At 44.8% G+C, this 20,554-nt stretch overlaps 1 protein-coding gene across 1 annotated transcript in view; it reads right to left on the minus strand.

The window, feature by feature from the left end:
• Nucleotides 1-11,661: 11,661 nt before the first annotated feature.
• LOC139264468 (aryl hydrocarbon receptor-like) overlaps nucleotides 11,662-20,554 on the minus strand; it is a 302,097-nt gene continuing 293,204 nt past the window's right edge. The window contains exons 10-11 of the mRNA XM_070881001.1: nucleotides 16,279-17,644; nucleotides 11,662-13,407 (exon numbers count right to left, since the gene is read on the minus strand). Coding sequence (XP_070737102.1) covers nucleotides 13,255-13,407; nucleotides 16,279-17,644 — 1,519 coding nt within the window. The 3' untranslated portion in view covers nucleotides 11,662-13,254. The remainder of the gene's footprint in view (nucleotides 13,408-16,278; nucleotides 17,645-20,554) is intronic.

The raw sequence follows: 20,554 nt of genomic DNA on the forward strand, positions 1-20,554 counted from the left end.
ATGTAACTACTGGTGGGTCCCCACTTAAAGTTACAACTATCGAGACAACTGCTCCTTAAGACGCAACTCTCTCGATCCGTTTAACTGTTTATAGTTTATACTTCGCAACATAGGTTAGAATCGCAACTTCCGAAATTTCCAATTGTTCAAAAGAACCATTAAAAGCTGTCTCACCAGATCCCGGACGAGCCCCCAATTTGTAAGATCTCTAAATCTCTGGTATTAAATTGACAGCAAGACAAATTCTTTTAAAACAATTCGGAATAGTTTATTAAACACACATATTCACATCTTATCAGAGAAACAGCAGTGGTCAACTAGCCTACGGATCGACTTAGTAACAACAGATACAATGTTACAATAATGATTTATAAAAAGGTATATGTCACTTCCTTCTGGCAAAGCACATGGCCCGCTCCTTTGTCCGTAGAGAGCGGTCTTGCCTTTTGCCGTGTGCTTAAGAAAAGAGACAGAGCAATCTTTGGCTTGAGTTTTTATACCTCTTACGGCCATTGCTTCTCAGGAAGCCTCAGAATTGGATCTTGGTTCCAGAGCAGTTCTTTATTGGCTCGCCTCACACATGTGTCTGTCTGGAGGACCCGGTGCCATCCCTTGATTAGGTTAATGGCTTTCCAATTAAGACAATATGCAAACCTCATGCTGGAAGTCTGTGAGCTTCCATTTTGTCTCTTTCAAAACTGTCTTTTCGTATCATCTCATTTTTTTAACATTTATACATACACAGAACCAATTTAATCATTAATAAACACTTTTATTCTTACAGACTCAGGAACTCCTGTGCTGTGGGTCATCAGAGGGCCCTGCCATTCAGTCAATGGAAGTGAGTGGAATTGTGACTTAAACACCTAAAGACTGCCAGAAGGTTTGTCTTCTCCCTAATTTTTGAAGCGGACTCCTTACAATTTAAAAAAGAAACAGAAAATGCTGCAAATACTCAGCAGCTCAGGCAGCATTTGTGAAGCAAGGATCATCGGCCTGAAATGTTAACTCTATTTCTCTCTCCACAGATGCTGCCTGACCTGCTGAGTATTTGCAGCATTTTCTGTTTTTATTTCAGATTTCCAGCATCTGCAGTATTTTGCTTTTCTTTACAATTTAATTTGTTTTGGGAGGGAGACTTGGCTTGATTCCCTCTGCAGGGCAAGCTACCTCCGCCATATCCTCCAGCCTCATTGCTACAGCGGTGCTCTATATGCGCCTCTATTGGTGTAAGCACCCACCAACGGTAGGCCAATGAACACACCCCGCTGACCGACAAACTTTGGCAGGGTCAGGGCACAAATAAAAGGTGAGTGCATCTTGATATTTATGCAGAGTCATGCCACTCTGCTGATTTTTGGGCATCCAGCCTTTTCTCCCTTGCGTCTTTTCTGATCATTCCACTTTCCCCACCAGAGCTTTAGCAATGTCATCCTTTATCTTCAGCCAATGTTTCTTCTTGGTAGTGACTGACATAGCTATTGACCATGTCTGCCCCATTTGCTATGTATTTTCTATGATGACGTGACAGGGACCCCCTTGAACTTCCACCCACTAATGTCCATGTTCTGCCAGATAATGTGCCATTTCTACCACCTACAATATGATCTCAACATCAAGCACATTTTTGCTTCCCTTCTTTCCAGCAGTATCTTTACCTTCAAGATACCACTGTTCATGCCATCTGTTCTTCCTCTTTCCCATGTAACCACAGCAGATGCAATACCTGTTTATTTATTTTGTCCCATGCCATTATTCAGGGTCACAGACATTTATTAATCATGAGACAACTTCCATACAATTCCTCCAATCTAGTATCGTCTATTTTCTGCTCATAGCAGAGTAGACCCTTCATTAGCACACCATTGTGCCACAAGGATCTGTACCTGGGCTGGTGGCCTGACTTTTTCTCTTTTTGGCTATTAATGACCAATTGTGTTCCCAGTACTTTCCATTTGAACTTCAGACTTCTTGCATTTCTTTTTCCTATTTCCCCTATTTGCTTATCTTTTACTTTGTGGGGCTTTCATTTTTTCACATTCTTTTGTTAATGTCTTTTCATGGTCTAGCTAAGATTATCTTCAATATCATCCGTTTCCTGCTTTTCTAATAATCAGCTCAAAGGCTATTCAATCATTAACTCCCTTTCTATTGTTGATGTACTTTTCTTTCATCTCCTTTTAAAACAATGTTCAAGCCCATTAAGGGTCTTGCTTATCTTTCCAGTTGTGATGAACAGTCTATATTTAGAATGTCCATTGCCTTTCTTGACAGATGTTGTTTATTTTCTGTTTTGTATAAAATACCTCAACTCAATTCACATTCAGTGAATTTTTATTACAATATTGAAGTTTTACAAACTTTACTGAAGGTCAGTGAGATTGCTACAAACCATATTTTAAGAGAAACATGTACAGTGTGTGTGGACATAGCAATGTGTGAGCAATACAATTGGAAACATGTCAAAAAATGTACAAGAAACATTTTACAGTAATACTGTTTTAACACCACTTTGACATAAGAGGGCAAAGAGAGCAGAGTTCGAACTGCTGTGTACTTCCAAACATTTACGGTGCTAGTGCAGTCACCTTGCATATACTAACTCATTATATACTACTAAGGCTCAGCTGCTGTTGAAAACACTAATAAGCAGTTATATTAATATGTACAACAAAAGTAAATGCTGATAAGATAGTGCACTGGCAGTACTGAATATTTGGCACTTAGTAATATGGTAGTTTGTAATATAGGTGTAATAGTCTATGATACAACTGTAGTTCACAAACAGTACTTTTGTACAATAATGATGTTGTCCCTTTAAACCTTTAATACAGTGTTTGTAGACCTAGCTACTGTTCATTGTATTCACATACCCTTTAAAAAAAAAGTTATTCACGATTTACAATGAAAACCAATTCTGCACTTCAACTCCAAAATGCACTTAATGCTTCTGGGGACAGTTTTCAGATTTACAGAGCGAGAAAGAGGTGCTTAAAATTTCTTCTCTACAATCAAGGTTGAAAGTGTTACAGGACAGTTTGTTCACTTTAAGGGCCCAAGTTTCCACAAGAAAAAAAAAGGGCGCCCCTCCGAGCTGGGCGCCCGTTTTTCGCGCCTAAAACGGCACCTAAAAAAAATCCTCGGTATTCTGCACCTACTTACAAGTCCTCTGGCTGTCGGCGCAGCCAGCACGAGCTGTGGGGGGGCGGAGCCAGGTCCCGGCGCTGAAAACAGTGCCGGGACCTCTGCACATGCGCGTTACAGTCGGCACGCAAGTGCAGTAGCTCCAGGCGCCGAACTGTGTGCGAGGGACCCGAAACACGCAGCCCCTAGCCCTGGCCCAATGGCCTCACTGGGGCTCCTCCCACGGCCAGCTCCTGCTCCCCGCCTGACCAGACCCGACACTCGCTCCCCCCCCCCCCCCCGCCGACCAGACCCGACCCGACACCCGCTCCCCCCCACCCACGCCCCGACACCCGCTCCCCCCCACCCACGCCCCGACCCGACACCCGCTCCCCCCCACGGCCCCGACCCGACACCCGCTCCCCCCCACCCACGCCCCGACCCGACACCCGCTCCCCCCCACCCACGCCCCGACCCGACACCCGCTACCCCCCCGCCCCGACCCGACACCCGCTCCCCCCCACCCACGCCCCGACCCGACACCCGCTCCCCCCCACCCACGCCCCGACCAGACACCCGCTCCCCCCCACCCACGGCCCCGACCCGACACCCGCTCCCCCCCACCCACGCCCCGACCCGACACCCGCTCCCCCCCACCCACGCCCCGACCCGACACCCGCTCCCCCCCACGGCCCCGACCCGACACCCGCTCCCCCCCACCCACGCCCCGACCCGACACCCGCTCCCCCCCACCCACGCCCCGACCCGACACCCGCTACCCCCCCGCCCCGACCCGACACCCGCTCCCCCCCACCCACGCCCCGACCCGACACCCGCTCCCCCCCACCCACGCCCCGACCAGACACCCGCTCCCCCCCACCCACGGCCCCGACCCGACACCCGCTCCCCCCCACCCACGCCCCGACCCGACACCCGCTCCCCCCCACCCACGCCCCGACCCGACACCCGCTACCCCCCCGCCCCGACCCGACACCCGCTCCCCCCCACCCACGGCCCCGACCCGACACCCGCTCCCCCCCACGCCCCGACACCCGCTCCCCCCCACCCACGGCCCCGACCCGACACCCGCTCCCCCCCACCCACGCCCCGACCCGACACCCGCTCCCCCCCACCCACGCCCCGACCAGACACCCGCTCCCCCCCACCCACGGCCCCGACCCGACACCCGCTCCCCCCCACCCACGCCCCGACCCGACACCCGCTCCCCCCCACCCACGCCCCGACCCGACACCCGCTACCCCCCCGCCCCGACCCGACACCCGCTCCCCCCCACCCACGGCCCCGACCCGACACCCGCTCCCCCCCACGCCCCGACACCCGCTCCCCCCACCCACGGCCCCGACCCGACACCCGCTCCCCCCCACCCACGCCCCGACACCCGCTCCCCCCCACCCACGCCCCGACCCGACACCCGCTCCCCCCCACGCCCCGACCCGACACCCGCTCCCCCCCACCCACGCCCCGACCCGACACCCGCTCCCCCCCACGCCCCGACCCGACACCCGCTCCCCCCCACCCACGGCCCCGACCCGACACCCGCTCCCCCCCACCCACGCCCCGACCCGACACCCGCTCCCCCCCACCCACGCCCCGACCCGACACCCGCTACCCCCCCGCCCCGACCCGACACCCGCTCCCCCCCACCCACACCCCGACACCCGCTCCCCCCCACCCACGCCCCGACCCGACACCCGCTCCCCCCCACCCACGCCCCGACCCGACACCCGCTACCCCCCCGCCCCGACCCGACACCCGCTCCCCCCCACCCACGCCCCGACCCGACACCCGCTCCCCCCCACCCACGCCCCGACCCGACACCCGCTACCCCCCCGCCCCGACCCGACACCCGCTCCCCCCCACCCACGCCCCGACCCGACACCCGCTACCCCCCCGCCCCGACCCGACACCCGCTCCCCCCCACCCACGCCCCGACCCGACACCCGCTCCCCCCCACGCCCCGACCCGACACCCGCTCCCCCCCACCCACGGCCCCGACCCGACACCCGCTCCCCCCCACCCACGCCCCGACCCGACACCCGCTCCCCCCCACCCACGCCCCGACCCGACACCCGCTCCCCCCCACCCACGGCCCCGACCCGACACCCGCTCCCCCCCACCCACGCCCCGACCCCCGCTCCCCCCCACGCCCCGACCCGAGACCCGACACCCGCTTCCCCCCCCGCCCCGACACCCGCTCCCCCCCGCTCCGAGACCCGACACCCGCTCCCCACCCCCCGACCAGACACCCGCTCCCCCGGACCCGCACCCCCCCGCCCCAAAACCCGACCCCCGCTCCCCCCCCCGCCCAGACCCGAGACCCGACCCCCCCCCCCCGACTGACCCGACCCGCGCTCCTGTTCCCCGACCAGACGCCCCCCCCTCCCACTCTCCCCCCCCTCTCTCTCTCTCTCCCTCCCCCCCCTCTCTCTCCCTCCCTCCCCCCCCTCTCCCTCTCTATCTTCCTCCCCTCTCTCTCCCTCCCTCCCTCCCTCCCCTCTCTCTCCCTCTCCCTCTCCCTCTCCCTCCACCCCCTCCCGCTCAGCGGCACGGACGGCTGCAGAATTCTCCCTGGCTTAAGCACTTTCACACAGGTAGGAAGATGGTTTATTTAATCTTTTCTTGGCTTATAAATATTTATTCAGGTTGGATTTATTTGTATAATATTTGTATAAGTATAAATAAGGATTTATTGTCGAATTTAATGACTTCCCTTCCCCCCCCTCCCCCACACCTCGTTCTGGACGCCTAATTTGTAACCTGCGCCTGATTTTTTAATGTGTAGAACAGGTTTTTTCAGTTCTACAAAAATCTTCACTGGCTCCATTCTACTTTAGTTTGGAGTACATTTTCCACTGTGGAAACTTTCAAATCAGGCGTCAGTGGCCGGACACGCCCCCTTTTGAAGAAAAAATTCTGTTCTAAACTAGAACTGTTCTACCTGACTAGAACTGCAGAAAAAAAAATGTGGAGAATTCTAAAATAGTCCGTTCTCCACCAGTTGCTCCTAAAAATCAGGCGCGAATCATGTGGAAACTTGGGCCCTAAGTGTGGTCAGACTAGTCGTACATCAGACAATTCAAATGACATTTAGAGAAAGGTAACTTTCACCTCTCTTCTATAGGGATTAACTAAGCCAATCTCTCCAAAGATAATTATTCATGGAACCTAGATCTTCTAAATGGAGAATAGCTTGAGCATCTGCAAACCTTTTTTTAGTCTGGGTCTCAATCCTTTTCAGCACAACGGCATCACTTGCAAGTGATGTGACAATTCCAAGGTGCCAATAGGGCTAAAAAGAGGTGCGACTGCAATTGATTCCAAGGAAGCAACTGCAGAAATGGTCTTACCTAGGATTAAGGCACTAGGAAGGTTGATCATGCTGCTGGAACTGATATCATGTAACCCAGAATTTTGAAGGAAATGGGAAATATATTATATGAACCACAAGCTCATACATTCAGTATCTCTTTACAGTTGTAATGGACTGGAAAGAAAGTCATGTGGTCACAATAGTTAATAAGGGGAAGAAATTGGAGAATGGGAATTATAGGCATTCCAGTTTGACATTGGTGATAGGGCAGATACTGGAAGGCATTATAAGGGATTTGATTTATGGTCATCTGGAGAACTTGACAGCATGCCTTTAGGAAACAAAGGTCCTGGCTCATTAATCTGATTGAGTTCTTTAAGGGACTAAATTAGGAGACGATGGCACTGGATGATAACAATAGATGTTATATACCTCAATTTCCAGAAAGCCTATACTGATGACTATTGCAAAACGTCACGGACTGAGTCCATGTGTGGCTGGTGTTCTTCAAAGTGTTCCCCGCATGGCTAGTACAGACATTCAGCTACCCCAGCAATTATGCCCAGTACCACCATTCACGAGGCCCGCTGAGACCTAGGTCTCATACTGTGCCTTAGGATAGGACAAAGACTGCCTAAAAGAAAAGCCATGGATTCCGGATGATACACATTTGCTCCCTTAGGTCCTCTGAAAAAAATCTATGTGCCCATTTCACTTTGGCCCTTCCAGGGCCTTGAGGTACCCATTAGAATAACGGGATGCCTCATCAGGGAGAGCAGCTCTGTAGTGCCACCACAGGTGCAGCCTGCCTTTTCAACTATGTAAATTCCACTGTCCTCATGATTTGGGGCAATGTCAAGGTCCACTGCAGTGGAGTGCATTTCCAGCAGTGAGCAGGGACCCTGAAATTTCAGAACCTATGGGCTGGATTTTACGAACCTCGGCGGGTCCGATGTCAGTAGCAGGTCGCAACCCAACTGCTGTCTCTGTCCCGGCCACTGAAATGAATTTATCCTGATTGGGCTTGTTATGCCCGCTTAATATGTTTCCTGGATAATTAGAGGAAGCAGGTCTGTTGATGTCATTTGATGACTAGTCATCAGCCGGTTTCCTTAAAGGGGTCATGGCCAACTTTGTTGAAATTTGTGCTGTCAGTGTTCCATAGCATTGACTTGCTGCAAACAATGAATCACTGCACAGAGGTACAGGGCTGCACCCAGGCTCTCTCATGACTCCCTCCATTTGCTCATGAAGGTAGTCACAGCACACAGGAAGGTCCTCTTCCCTTCCCATGGGCAGAAAAGGAGCTCCCCAGGACACCAACACAGTCTGGTTGCACATTGCACAGGAGGGCACAAGCAGGGATGTCATCAGGAAGACCAGGCTGCAGTGGCACAAACCTTTCCATGATCTCAATAGATCACGAACCGTTAGTACAAAGCCACACTCAACCACATCCTGCTGTGCCACTCATCACATCCCCATCACTCTGCTTCCCTACCTTACTCCTGCACATCCTTACTCACACCAACTTACCTTGCACCTCCACCCGTCCCTCTCTATCTACATTATCACTTCCCCATCTCACTAGCCACCGCTCACCCTAGTGTAATCATACCAACTAACACACAAGGGTAGGCACTTGGGTGTTTTATGCAATGTTCATGTAAAGTTTCTGTTAATGTGGTGTCAAACATTGAAACCTTTATTTTCAACACTTTGCGTTATTGGACAAAATTGTGTGCAACTTTGGAAGTGGCTTAGCGAGTTGCAGTGAATTGTGAGACACAATGGTATCCCCGCAATGGTGATGAGTGTGAAAGGAATGACTTGAGTATTGGAGGCATGGTTTATGGTGTTGGTGTGATGTGGAGCCAGCCTGGTGCATTATGTGGCAGCCGGTATCAAATGACATAAATCTGGCCACGATGAGGCCCTCCCTGGCAGCAATGTGCTTTGGTGCTAATGCCCCGTGTCCTGTGCAGCGTCAGTTGATTGTGGAGAAGGTTGGTGCTGCTGGTGTGCCTAATGATGCTGGTGTTGGGATTCTGAGGACCAAGGTGAGAAAGTTACAAGGGCACCCTGCTGATGGAATAGATAGCAGGTGAAATAGAGATGACAGAAGTGATCTGGCAATGGTGGGAGACTTGCAGTATCCTGAATGTGTGGTGGAAATGTAGTTTAGAAAAGGTAGAGGTTAAAGGAACATTTCTTAATCAGCTTGACTTGGTATTTGAAGCTGTGAACACGTCAACTGATTCAATGGCCACTGAACTACCACCTCAGCTTCACAGATGAGCTCTAGGCACAACAAGAAACTGGTGGGCGACCTGTCAAATCCAAAAAGCTAGGAAACAATCATTGATTAGTAGTTGTAAACAAGCCACTAATGATTTTAATTGCCTCCCCCGCCACTGCATGTCAGGTTTTTCAGACCCGACATTTGGTAAAGGAGCATGGTGGTGGGTTCCCGACCCGCTGGGGAAAAAGCGCACTTTCCCACCCGACCCGTCACCAATCGCATCCGTTGACCCCCCCCCACCTCCAAAAAAAATCCAGCCCATAATCTTTCCTGATAGCCACTTAGTTGCCACTTTAATAAAAACTTTCTGGAAACCAAGGTATATAACATCTCCTGGACTATCGTAATTTTATTCAAAAGCCATCTTTACACCAAAGATTAATGGTCAGATGTTATGCTGGATATATAACTCATCATTGAAATCTTGTAAGCAGAAAGTTGTCATCAATGGGACTCGATCTGTATGCGGTCAGGTCACAAGTGTAATCTCTGCAGAGCTCTGTGTTAGGACCATTGCTGTTCATCAACTTCATTAATGATTTGGAACTATTCACAAGTTTTCAGATGATACAAAACTGTACACAAATGTACAAAGGTGTACAATTTAGGCCAAATCTGAGTTAAATCATTTAGTGTGTGACAGATGCCCTTCAATGTGATGAGTGCAGCATTATGCTTTTGGTTTGGAAATGACAGGGATATTTATACCATGCAGGGTTACTCTAAGATTACAGAGTAAGAGACTTAGGCGCATAATTGTTAAATCATTAAAGACCCACAAGCAGTGTGATGGGGGTCATACAATAGGTTATACTACTAGGGCAATACAATACAATATTAAGAAAACTAGTAAGACTAGATATTAGCAGGTAATTATTCATAGAGTCATCACCTTCTGGAACAGGTTACTAAAGCAGATAATGAGTATGTATTCCGTGCAGTCCTTCAAAAGGGAGCTGGGAAAGTTACGTTCAATTGATTCTCAGTTTCAAAGTATTTTTCCAAATCTGACTCTTAAATTGTGTGCGCAATGTGAATTTTCTTTTGCATAAGGGATTACAAATGCTTCCAGTCTGAAGTACACACATATTGGGTCTCTTGTTAAGTAACAAGCAAACTAAATTCATGTAAAACCCAGCTCAAATTCTCCATTTAAAAACATATAGTAACAGCTGAACTGGATGAATATCTTAAAAATCCACATCATTAGCCTGGCATATTACTGTCTTTTGGTTTTTGCATATGCAGCCAACAAAGTTTAAAAATGTAATAAACGTGTTTTAAAATAAAATTATCTTTACAAGGACATATTTGTTCAGAATACGTGTTACATAATACACACTAAAATGTGTAAATTTGAACATGTACAAAATCAGTAACAATTATTGAAAATAAAAGGTGCATTTTGCACCAGTATTGATGTTTTTATAAGTCTACAAAACTTGTGTGATAAAGTAATTGTATTGAAAAGAATTTTTCCTTTGATAAACTGTATATGGTAGCTTTTAATAATTAAAGCACATTTTTATTATAGCAATTTTTAACTGCTCACTGAATCAAGAAGAGTTTTTACTTTAAGTATGTTTTTTCTCCTGAAGAGTGCAATATACGAGCGGTAGGTAGGTACACTAACTGAGGTTGGTGCCTATAGCACATATTTGCTATGTTTAAGTAAATTACTGGAAAAATGTAAATTTTCATATTGGGAAATCCCCACAAAATAATCCTCAATACTGTCTTCTTGCTACATGCTGTAAATATGCCACATGTGAAAGAGCTGACAGCATATCAACATCTGTAAAACAGCCAGTTTATGTAAAGATAGCTGCATATAATATTCCTTTAAAAAATATACTTGACTATATCATGGTTCATGGGATCAGGCACAGGTTTTCAGAGAATTAAAACAAAAATCATTATTGAAAATGAGAAATCTCTGCATAATACAACTGTTGGAAGATTATTTCTGCTTGAAATTCTTTGAAAGGATATTTTATGGAAATATTGGTAGCAATGGTTTACTTGATAATTGTTAAGACATGCCCTCCGGGAAAAAAAAAGGTACCCATTATTGAAATCTGCACAGCAGTGCAACTTATTTAAACAGGAGGGGAGAAAGGCTGCTCAGGAGCTTGTACAGATACCCACTATATTCAGTGGTTGCTCCCCAATGTTAAACATTTCCTGAAGGCTTGAACAATTTATCATACACACGTAACCCTTTTTGTGGCACAATATTTTATTAGTAACTAAAATGCACATTCAATATAAATATTATATACGTTTGCTGTAAAGGAAGGATATAAAAAGGGGTCGAACAGATACCTTCTTTAGTGAGTAAAAGACCTTCAGAACTAATAATTCTAATTAACCTATATTGTTAATAAGTCTTTCTCACAACTGGAATTAAATAGGCCCAAGTTTTGAGCCGCGCCTAGAACGGCGCAATCCCGACCTGGACGCCCGTTTTTCGCGCCACAAAGTGCGCCTAAAAAAACCCTCCGTATTCTCCACCTCCCTGCAGGTCCTCTGGCCCTCGACGCAGCGCAGCACGAGCTGTAGGGGGCGGAGCCAGGTCCCTGCACTGAAAACAGTGCCGGGACCTCTGCACATGCGCGCTACAGTGGGCACGCAAGTGCAGTAGCTCCAGGCGCCCAAAACTGTGTGGGAGGGGCCCGAAGCACGCAGCCCCTAGCCCTGGCCGAATGGTTTCACTGGGGCTGCGTGAATAAGGCTCCTCCCACGGCCAGCACCTGCTTCCACCCGACCCAACTCAACTCCCGCTTCCCGCCCCCCCCCCGCCCCCGACACCCGCTCCCCCCCGTCCCCGTCACCCGCCCCCCCCCCCCAGCCCCCGGACCGGACCCGACACCCCCTCCCCCCGCTCCCCCCCTCTCTCCCTCTACCCCACTCCCCTTGCTGTCAGAAACACTGACAGACAGAGAATGAGAGATACACAGACAGACAGCGAGATAGAGACACTGACAGAGACACACTGAGGGGGGCATCCCAACACGCTGTTGGAGGGCTCCCGGTGCTGCAGTCGGTAAGTAGAAAATGTTTTATTTATTGATTTAAAATTTTATTTATTTATTTATTTTTTTTGATTGATTTATTGGTTGATTTATTGATGTATTTATCATTTATTATTGATGATGGCTCTTTATTTGTAAAACTAAAGTGTTTAATGTTTGTAAACTTCCCTTTAAACACCCCCCCATCATTCCTTACGCCTGATTTGTAACCTACGCCTGATTTTCTAAAGTGTAGACAAGGTTTTTGAGAGCGTACAAAAATCTTCACTTACTCCATTCTAAGTTCGTTTGGAGTAAGTTTTCACTCACGAAACTTTGAAATCAGGCGTAAGTGGCCAGACACGCCCCCTTTTGAAAAAAAAATTCTGTTCCAAAGTAAAACTGTTCTAACTGACTAGAACTGGAGCAAACTAAATGACGAGAATTCCGATTTCTAAGATACTCCGTTCTACACCAGTTGCTCCTAAAAATCAGGAGCAAATCATGTGGAAACTTGGGGCCAATGACTTATTCCAATGATCCCTATTCTGTATTCTCCTTATGCAGTATCTGTGGGATACCTTTTTGTTACTGGAAATAATTTATGTTTATTTAATCTTAAGTCAAGTTACTACAGGGTGCTTCAACATTCCCATTATAACATGTGAGCTGGTGGGCCACCATTTTGAAAAAGTCCATAAATGGTGTTAAGTTTTAAATTCAAAGTAATCTGAGCCTGAACTACCACCAAATCAGGGAGCTAGTACAAATATTTAGGTTTGTATCAATTTGAGACAAAAATGTTTAAATATAACCAAATGTCTTTTTATATTTACTGCCAGCTGCTCTACAGAAGAAAAATTATCTTATGGTTCAGTTCTGAACAGCAGACTGTAACTGTATTACTACTGCTTTAAAGTGCCATAATATTTATAGTTGTGGGAAGGAAACTGAAAAGGAAAAATGATTGTCAAGATCTTATCACACACACAATCTTGGAAGGATCACTTCTATTTGGCAAAATTGTATCTGGCAAAAATCTGAACATAACCGTTCTACTTTTAATATATTGATTGTAATTAATGAAATAACCTGCTTTTACAGATCTTGTAAAAGTTTGTTCATTTTAAATTAATACATTGTGCCGAGTCCCATGACCTAAGTCTGATAGAACATTTCTAAGAGCTCATTCGCTGTGAAGGAAGAACTTCATATTTCACACAAAAAATTCTAACGAAACACATAGACACTCTTGGTGCAAGAAACCAGACTCAAACCCCATCCATAAAAGAGCATTCTGGTATCTGAAGACTGTAGGGCCCATAATAAAATCCAGCGGAGTGCAATTAGTCTTCTGCTCCTGATGATTCTTCAGTTTACAAGCTCTGTGTTCCTTCACATTGTACATACAAATGGCCATCCCTTCAGCAAGCAATACAAAAACACTCCCACACTTGTCACAGGACAGCAACCTCGATGCTCATCTACATAAAACCACTGGATGATTGATCTAAGTAGGGTCCAGGCTCTCTTGGATGATCGTGCAGAGCTTGAGGGGCTAAATGTGTATAATTCACGTTATTAAACATACTTGGATAGATGTCATTACTGTTTCCATCGCTACATCCAGTTTGGATCTGTTAAGGCAAAGGAAAATATGTTTTTAGTAAAAAAAGACTCATTGGCAACTCTAAAATGATATTTACTGGATATTGATGAACCAGCTTAGGTTCAGTAATGCAAACTTCTTTCAAATCTTTAAGTCGTATTAAAAGCTGAAATTAATGATGCGTTAAAACCTTTTTTGAAAATTGAACTGAAAACATATATTCTGTATATGACATAGAGCAAACAAGATTTATAGACCAACTTAATCTTGGGTCTTTTGACATTCATAAACTACTCCAGCTTTTCTTTGGTAGGTTACAACTACCTTTTCAAAAATGCTAATGTGATATCAATAGACAAAATATACCATTCATCAAATTTAAAATTACATCAGTTCTCCAGTATGAATGTAGCACTACTATAATAGGTTATTTCCCACTATTTATTGACAATTTCTAAACTATAAACTATTCATATGGCACTCTGGGCTGTTTAGGGATTGCACTGTTCAGCAACACTGTCCATTGTTCTGTAAAAATCATAAATGGGTATTATTTTATAAACATTCTTTTACCCAAGGACTTAATTTTTATATCTTACCATTTATAAATCTCAGGATAGCAGAAAATGGCATGAAAATGCACCAGTTGGTAGTTGGTATTCAGTAGTATTAGGGAGAAAGGCTGGGGTTTAGCGGAACTGTGGGTCAGTCCTGGATTTGGTAGCACTGGAGTCAGAGTCCTGCGGTCTGGCATCACTACGAAGAGGGAACCTATGGTTTGGCATAACTGAGGAAGGAATTTGGGGTTTGGCTCACTGGTGAATTCCTGGGGTCTGTCAGCAGTGAAGGCAAGGTAGGGCACAGGCCTGACAGTATTGGGAGGGGGGGGGAGGGGGGGGGGTAGTAGAGTGTTTCCCAGGTCTTGCAGCAAGAAGTTGTAAATTTCTTAAGGAGCTCTGCAAACAATGAGCTCAGTATTTTGTGATAGGTTCTTGGATGTGTGTCACCATCTCTCAGCTGTCACTAATTAACAAAACATATTTGATGGTACTTAGAACCCGTTTGCTAAAGAAGCTTTAAAAATTAAATTCAAGAGTTTTAATTAGGATGAGGAAAGACATTGGCTTGGATTTTGCGATATTAATGACGGTGAAACATTCAGCATTCACTGTCATTAACCCTCGGAAACTAACAGGAACTTCAGGATTTAGCGCCTGAGCAGATAAATGCGGAAATCCTGAAGTTGTGGTCAGTCCTTCCCTGCCCCACCACAGGTTGCGTTCTGGAAGTCCTCAGAGCCAGCAATCAATCCAAATCACACTGAAAGATGAAAACTTCTCATTTTATGCTGCAACATCGCTGTTAACCCTCCCAAAAAATGTTAATCAGTGTTGAACTAGGTGTAATTGGATTTTTAACAACGTACTGCCTGCTGAACAACTGTTCTGACCTTGAAAAACTAATTTTATATTTGTGGAATGTCAAATTTTTCCATTAATATGATTAAGAATTACAAGTTTTAATAATAATTTTCTTTTTAAGTTTATGATATTACAGCTTCTACCATAATCCCCGTGTATGTCCCAATCTTTATTTTGCTCTCTGTAAAATATATTAAAAGTAAATTATAATCTGTGCATTTTACTTCCTGGTTTGCTGTCTGAGAGAATTCTTCAATAAGATTGGCTGCTTCGCCAGCTTGATGACAACATCACTGTTGCTGGACGCTGGTGATTCGATTGATTTGCCCCCAGGTACAAACTAAGGTCGGGAAAGCTGACATCGACGCTACAGAGATCGCTAGATCTTTGTGGGTGGCGTTCTTCGGTATGAACGATTATTGCTGTCGCTTCACCGCTGACTGCACAATCGCGGGACATTGACTCTTTCGCTTGGTGCGTCTTTCCCTGTTAATGTGTTTCTCTCTCTCTGATTGACATGCTTTTTGAAATAAAAATAGAAGGTTTTATTTAGGCATCAACCTTGACTCAGTGGTAGCACTCCATCACTCGAGTCAGAAGGTCGTGAGTTCTTACTCCACTCTAAAGACTTGAGTACATCATTTAGGCTGACATTGAGGGAGTGCTCCATGGTCAGTGGTGACTTCTTTTGAATGAGACATTAAACCAAGGCTCCAACTGCCCTCTCAAGTAGATGTAAAAGATTCCATGGCAGTATTCGATGAGAAGCTAGGGAGTGCGCCTGAATATAAATGCAAATTCTTGATTTTTTTGTTTTCTTTAAATATTTAGTTGATGGGAAAAGTGTGACAAACAGGAAGTGCACCTGTTGCCCTTTTAATATACACATGCTTTCTATCCTAGAATTTCTTACATTTTAACAGCGACTACATTTCAAAAGTACTTCATTGGCTATAAAGTGCTTTGGCATGTCTTCAGGTTGTGAAAGGTGCTATATAAATGCAAGTTTTTTTAATGGTTATGAAACATAAAAATGCTAATAGAAATATAAAATGATTATTACACCTTTGTGACAATGTAATTTTAACACTAAAATTAACATGCTTAATATTTAAGGATTTAATACTGTAGTGTGGTGGTGATGTTACTTGACGGGTAATCCAGATGCCTGGACTAACAATCCAGAGAATGAGTGTTCAAATCCCACCATGAAGCTATCGGGAAGCTATCAGATTATCATAAAGACCTAACTGGTTCACTAATGCCCTTTAGGAAGGAAAAATTCCATCTTACCCAGTCTTGCCTATATGCGACTCCAGTGCCACGCCAATGCAGTTGACTCTTAAGCACCCTCTTAAGTGGCCGCACAAGCCACTCAGTTCCACCATCACTTTCTCAGGGCAACTAGGGATAGGCAATAAATGTTAGCCTTGCTAGCGACACCCACATTCCGAGAATGAAAAGAAAAGTGTATTTACCGTGGCTAAAAATGGCTGTTGACCCGAGTTTGTAGGATTGAATTGCACAGTATCCATACAGGACAAATCATTTTCTGTTAGACATGGGATCATTGACATGGCACCTGTATAACATGCCTGTGGTGTAATTAAATTCATTGATGGGTTTACTGCACTACAATCCTGAATTTCTGAACGTTGCTGTACACAGTCCAAGTAGTCTTCCAAGCCACTAACTGTGGTATAGTTCTGTGTATGAAAGCCACCTACTGGCATATCGGTTTGGATGAAGTTAGAAGGCTGGGTTGGAACAGCAGCTGCTTGTTGGTACAACAAGAAGTCTTGCTGACAAGCTGAAGGGGTAGCATTAAGCTCAGATTTGTACTGGAACCCTGATGCTGTGCTGTCTAAGGCAGAGAAACCAAACTGCGTCTCCTGACCGTTGGCAAGTCTTTCCTTGCCAGAGTTGCAGTTTGTGAACAGTCCATTGACTTTCATGTGTTTCATTTTCTGGCATAGTTGCTGCTGTTCTTGTTGCTGATAATTTTCCATCTGAGGTTGCTGCTGCTGTTGTTGATAACGTTGCATCGGAGGTTGCTGTTGCTGATAATGTTGTATTTGAGGTTGTTGTTGCTGCTGATAATGTTGCATAGGAGGTTGCTGCTGCCGGAAGTGTTGCTTCGGAAGTTGTTGCTGCATCATGCAACTTGAGCTTGAATTAAGTGGCTTCTGTTGCATACAGCTTGAATACATGCAGTCTGACCTCTTTTTCAGTGATTCCTGGACATATGTTAGAATTTCCTCATTCAGTGCAATATTATTTATATCTCCAATCTCATCCCATTGAACACTCAGGAATGTCTCATCCTGGCATATGAGATCAAAGTCTTCCAGCCCTATATCAAGGCTTTTCATAGTGTTATAAAGCTCACTGCCAATGTTATTTGCCAAAATGTCTACATTTTCTTCAGGAGCAGGGAAAGGCTTTTGCTCCTGAAAACAGTTGGTATGATCCATCTTCCCAACATTATTACCTTCATTGAATAGAACCTCTTCCCAATCACTAGGAGATAAATCACTTAATTCTGCATCTTTGTTCTCATTAAAAAAGGTATTTTCAAAGCCAAACTTCTGATGTTGCGAAGGGGCAGATACATAGATGGATCTATCCTGGCTTAACATGGCACCAAGAAGGGAGTTTGGATCTATTGATTTCTGCCCTCTTGATGCTTCTGTTTTTCCAACGTTTCCATTGATTTTATTAATTACAGGATCCAATAATCCAAGCATTGAATAATTTCCTTCATATAGCAGTGCCTCCCCAGTTGCAAAATTAAAAGGCAACTGCAAGGTTCGTTTTTGCAAATTCTCTTCCCCTTCTTCTTCTCTAAATAGGAACAAAAATCCACTTTTGTTACAAACATCTATGCATCCAAGAATTTAAACATATCTTTTTTTTAAATAAATCGAGTTCTCAAAAAAATATTAAGTTAAAAAAAAGCCAATCTAAATGTCAAAAATATTAGATTACCTATTGGGTTTCAGGGATTCTCAATTAAAAAATGAACATTAAATTCTAGATTCAAATAAAAACTTCTATCATACAAAAAGGGAAAAGAGGCAGTGGGAGGAAATCATGCAAGATAATTACAGGAGTGCTTGCCATCGCATCCTCACTTTCGGTAACTTGATTCAATGTATATTTTACCCAATGGGCCTGATAAAAGGCTGTCCTCATCTGTAGCATACATTGAGGCTTGTTATTTTCATTTTTGTGAATTCAGTTGTTTGGATTACTTCAAAGGAACTGAAGCTTTAGAACTTGGGAAAATAAAATGGGAACAATATTGACAAAAATTATGTAGAACAGCAAGAGTGCAGGAACAATATATTCTGCTAAAATGAAAGAACAAAATAAACAATAATGAGACTTTGTGAATGAATAAAGCCATAAAGGAACAATTGAGGGTAAGGAAAGAAGTATCCACTAAGTACATAGACAGTGGGGGAGTGCATGATAAGGGAGAATACAAAAAGATTAGGAGAGAAATCAAAAAAACAATTAGGAAGGCAAAGAGGAACTATAAAATTAAATTATCAAGGAACATTAAAAAAAAGTAAAACATTTTACAGGCACATCAATAAAAAAGGAAGGTTGGGATGGGAATATGGCCATTAAGGGATAGACAGGATAATACCATGGGTCTTCTTCTTAGGTGGTCCCTCGTATCGAGGATGACTTGCTTTCACACCAAAAAGGGATGAGTTCACAGGTGTTTCGACGAGGACCTGATATTCCAGGTCGCAAACTACATATTGAAAGGTGGAAGATGCCTGTGCATGGACTTTTTTAATATGTGGTGGCTCTTGACAGAGCTAGGTCTTGGTCCAGTGGCAAGGATTAACCAAGATGACTGGAGACCAGCTCTGCTGCACGGATAAATGTGAGGTATTACATTTTGGTAGGAAGAATAGGAAGGTCACTTATTAGTTGGATGGTGCAAGTCTAGGTGGGGTAGAGGAACAAAGGGATCTCGGAGTAGAAATACACAAATCACTAAAAGTTGCAACACAGTTTAGCAAGGCAATAAAAAAAGCAAACCAAGCACTAGGGTTTATTTCTAGAGGTATAGAATTGAAAAGTAGGGAAGTTATGCTAAATCTGCATCGAATCTTGGTTAGACCACATTTTGAGTACTGCGTACAGTTCTGGTCACCATATTATAAAAAGGATTTAGAGGCACCGGAAAGGGTGCAGAGAGGATTTACAAGGAGTACACGGAAAGGATGAATAGGCTAGGTCTCATTTCTCTTGAAAAAAGGCTGAGGGTTGACCTAATAGAACTCTTTAAAATTATGAAATGTTTAGATTTCATAATGTTTAGGGAATAGAGAGAATGTTTCCACTTGTGGGGAAGGGCTAACTAGAAGTCATCAATATAAGATAGTCACCAAGAAATCAAATAGGGGATTCAGAAGAAACCTCTTTATCCAAAGATGATGAGAATATCAAACTTGCTACCACAGGGAGTGGTTAAAGCGAACAGTATAGATTAATTTAAGGGGCGGCTAGACAAGCCTATATGGGAGAAGGGAATAGAGGGTTATGTTAATAGATTTAGATGAGGAAAGATGGGAGAAGGCTCAAGTGGAGCATAAATGCCGGCATGGTGTGGTTGGGCCGAATGGCCTGTTTCTGTGTCGTATATCCTGTGTAATTTAACCTGACAGGGAGGTTTCTAAGTTTAAAAAAATAACTCTAATCACCATCAGCGAATCGGGTATGGAATGTTACTACATAGACACAATAGAATCTATCTGGTATTGAAGGTATGGAGCAGTTTGAAAAATAATTTCCAAATGTTCATGGTCCTTTTCCATAAATAAAACTATAGAGAAGCCTGATCAGCAGATAAATCCACCAGCTCCATAACAGAATCCTTACTGCTTGAAGACTACTCAAGAATCAGAAGTCAATTTTGTGCATTGTATTCATCAAATCAAGTATGTAACAAGTCTTCAGGAAAGAAATTCCAGTGAAAACTGACATTATTTCAGGAGATCTTTATTGGGCAACTTTACTCCCTTCTCCTTTGAGAAAAGAAAGTAATCCAATTGGAGCTAAGGAAGTAACTACCACCCTCAGATGACTCAGTTGAAAGCATTTGATGATGAAGAAGTTGCTCTAGTTTCTTCTGGCAACAGAACTGGCAGGAAAGTTGAGTAGCTTAGTAACACCTGGGCTAATGCTGCAACTGAAGGATTTGTTATGGCGGTGAACATAACATAGCCAGCCACATACTGAGAAAAGTCTGATTAGCTGACAACAGGTCCATGAAATGAAATTCAAGAAATCCCTAAAGGAGTATTTGCTCTTGCATGGAGAGCAAAATAATTTAATTGGAGAAAGTGCTTGCTCTGTCACAAAGATGAATCAGAGGTGGGTGCTTCAGATACTGATGAAAGTCTTACAAAAGCAAAATACTGCGAGTGCTGGAATCTGAAATAAAAACAGAAAATGCTGGAAACCTCAGTGGGTCAGGCAGCATCTATGGAGGGAAACAGAGTTAACGTTCCAGGTTGATGGCCCTTTGTCAGAACTGCCAAAAGTTTGAAATTAACAGATCCTTAAGGAGCACTGAAAGGGGGAAGGGAAGAAAGAACAAAAGGGAAGGTCTGTGGTAGGGTGGAAGACACGAGAGATTTGTGAGTCAAAAGGGATGATGGGCCAAAGTGAGATGGTAACAGAAGTTAGAAAAAGATGAGTCTAAATAGGGTGTGAATGGCAGAATAATTA

The sequence above is a fragment of the Pristiophorus japonicus genome, chromosome 5, assembly GCF_044704955.1.
Source record: "Pristiophorus japonicus isolate sPriJap1 chromosome 5, sPriJap1.hap1, whole genome shotgun sequence".
NCBI lineage: Eukaryota > Metazoa > Chordata > Chondrichthyes > Pristiophoridae > Pristiophorus > Pristiophorus japonicus.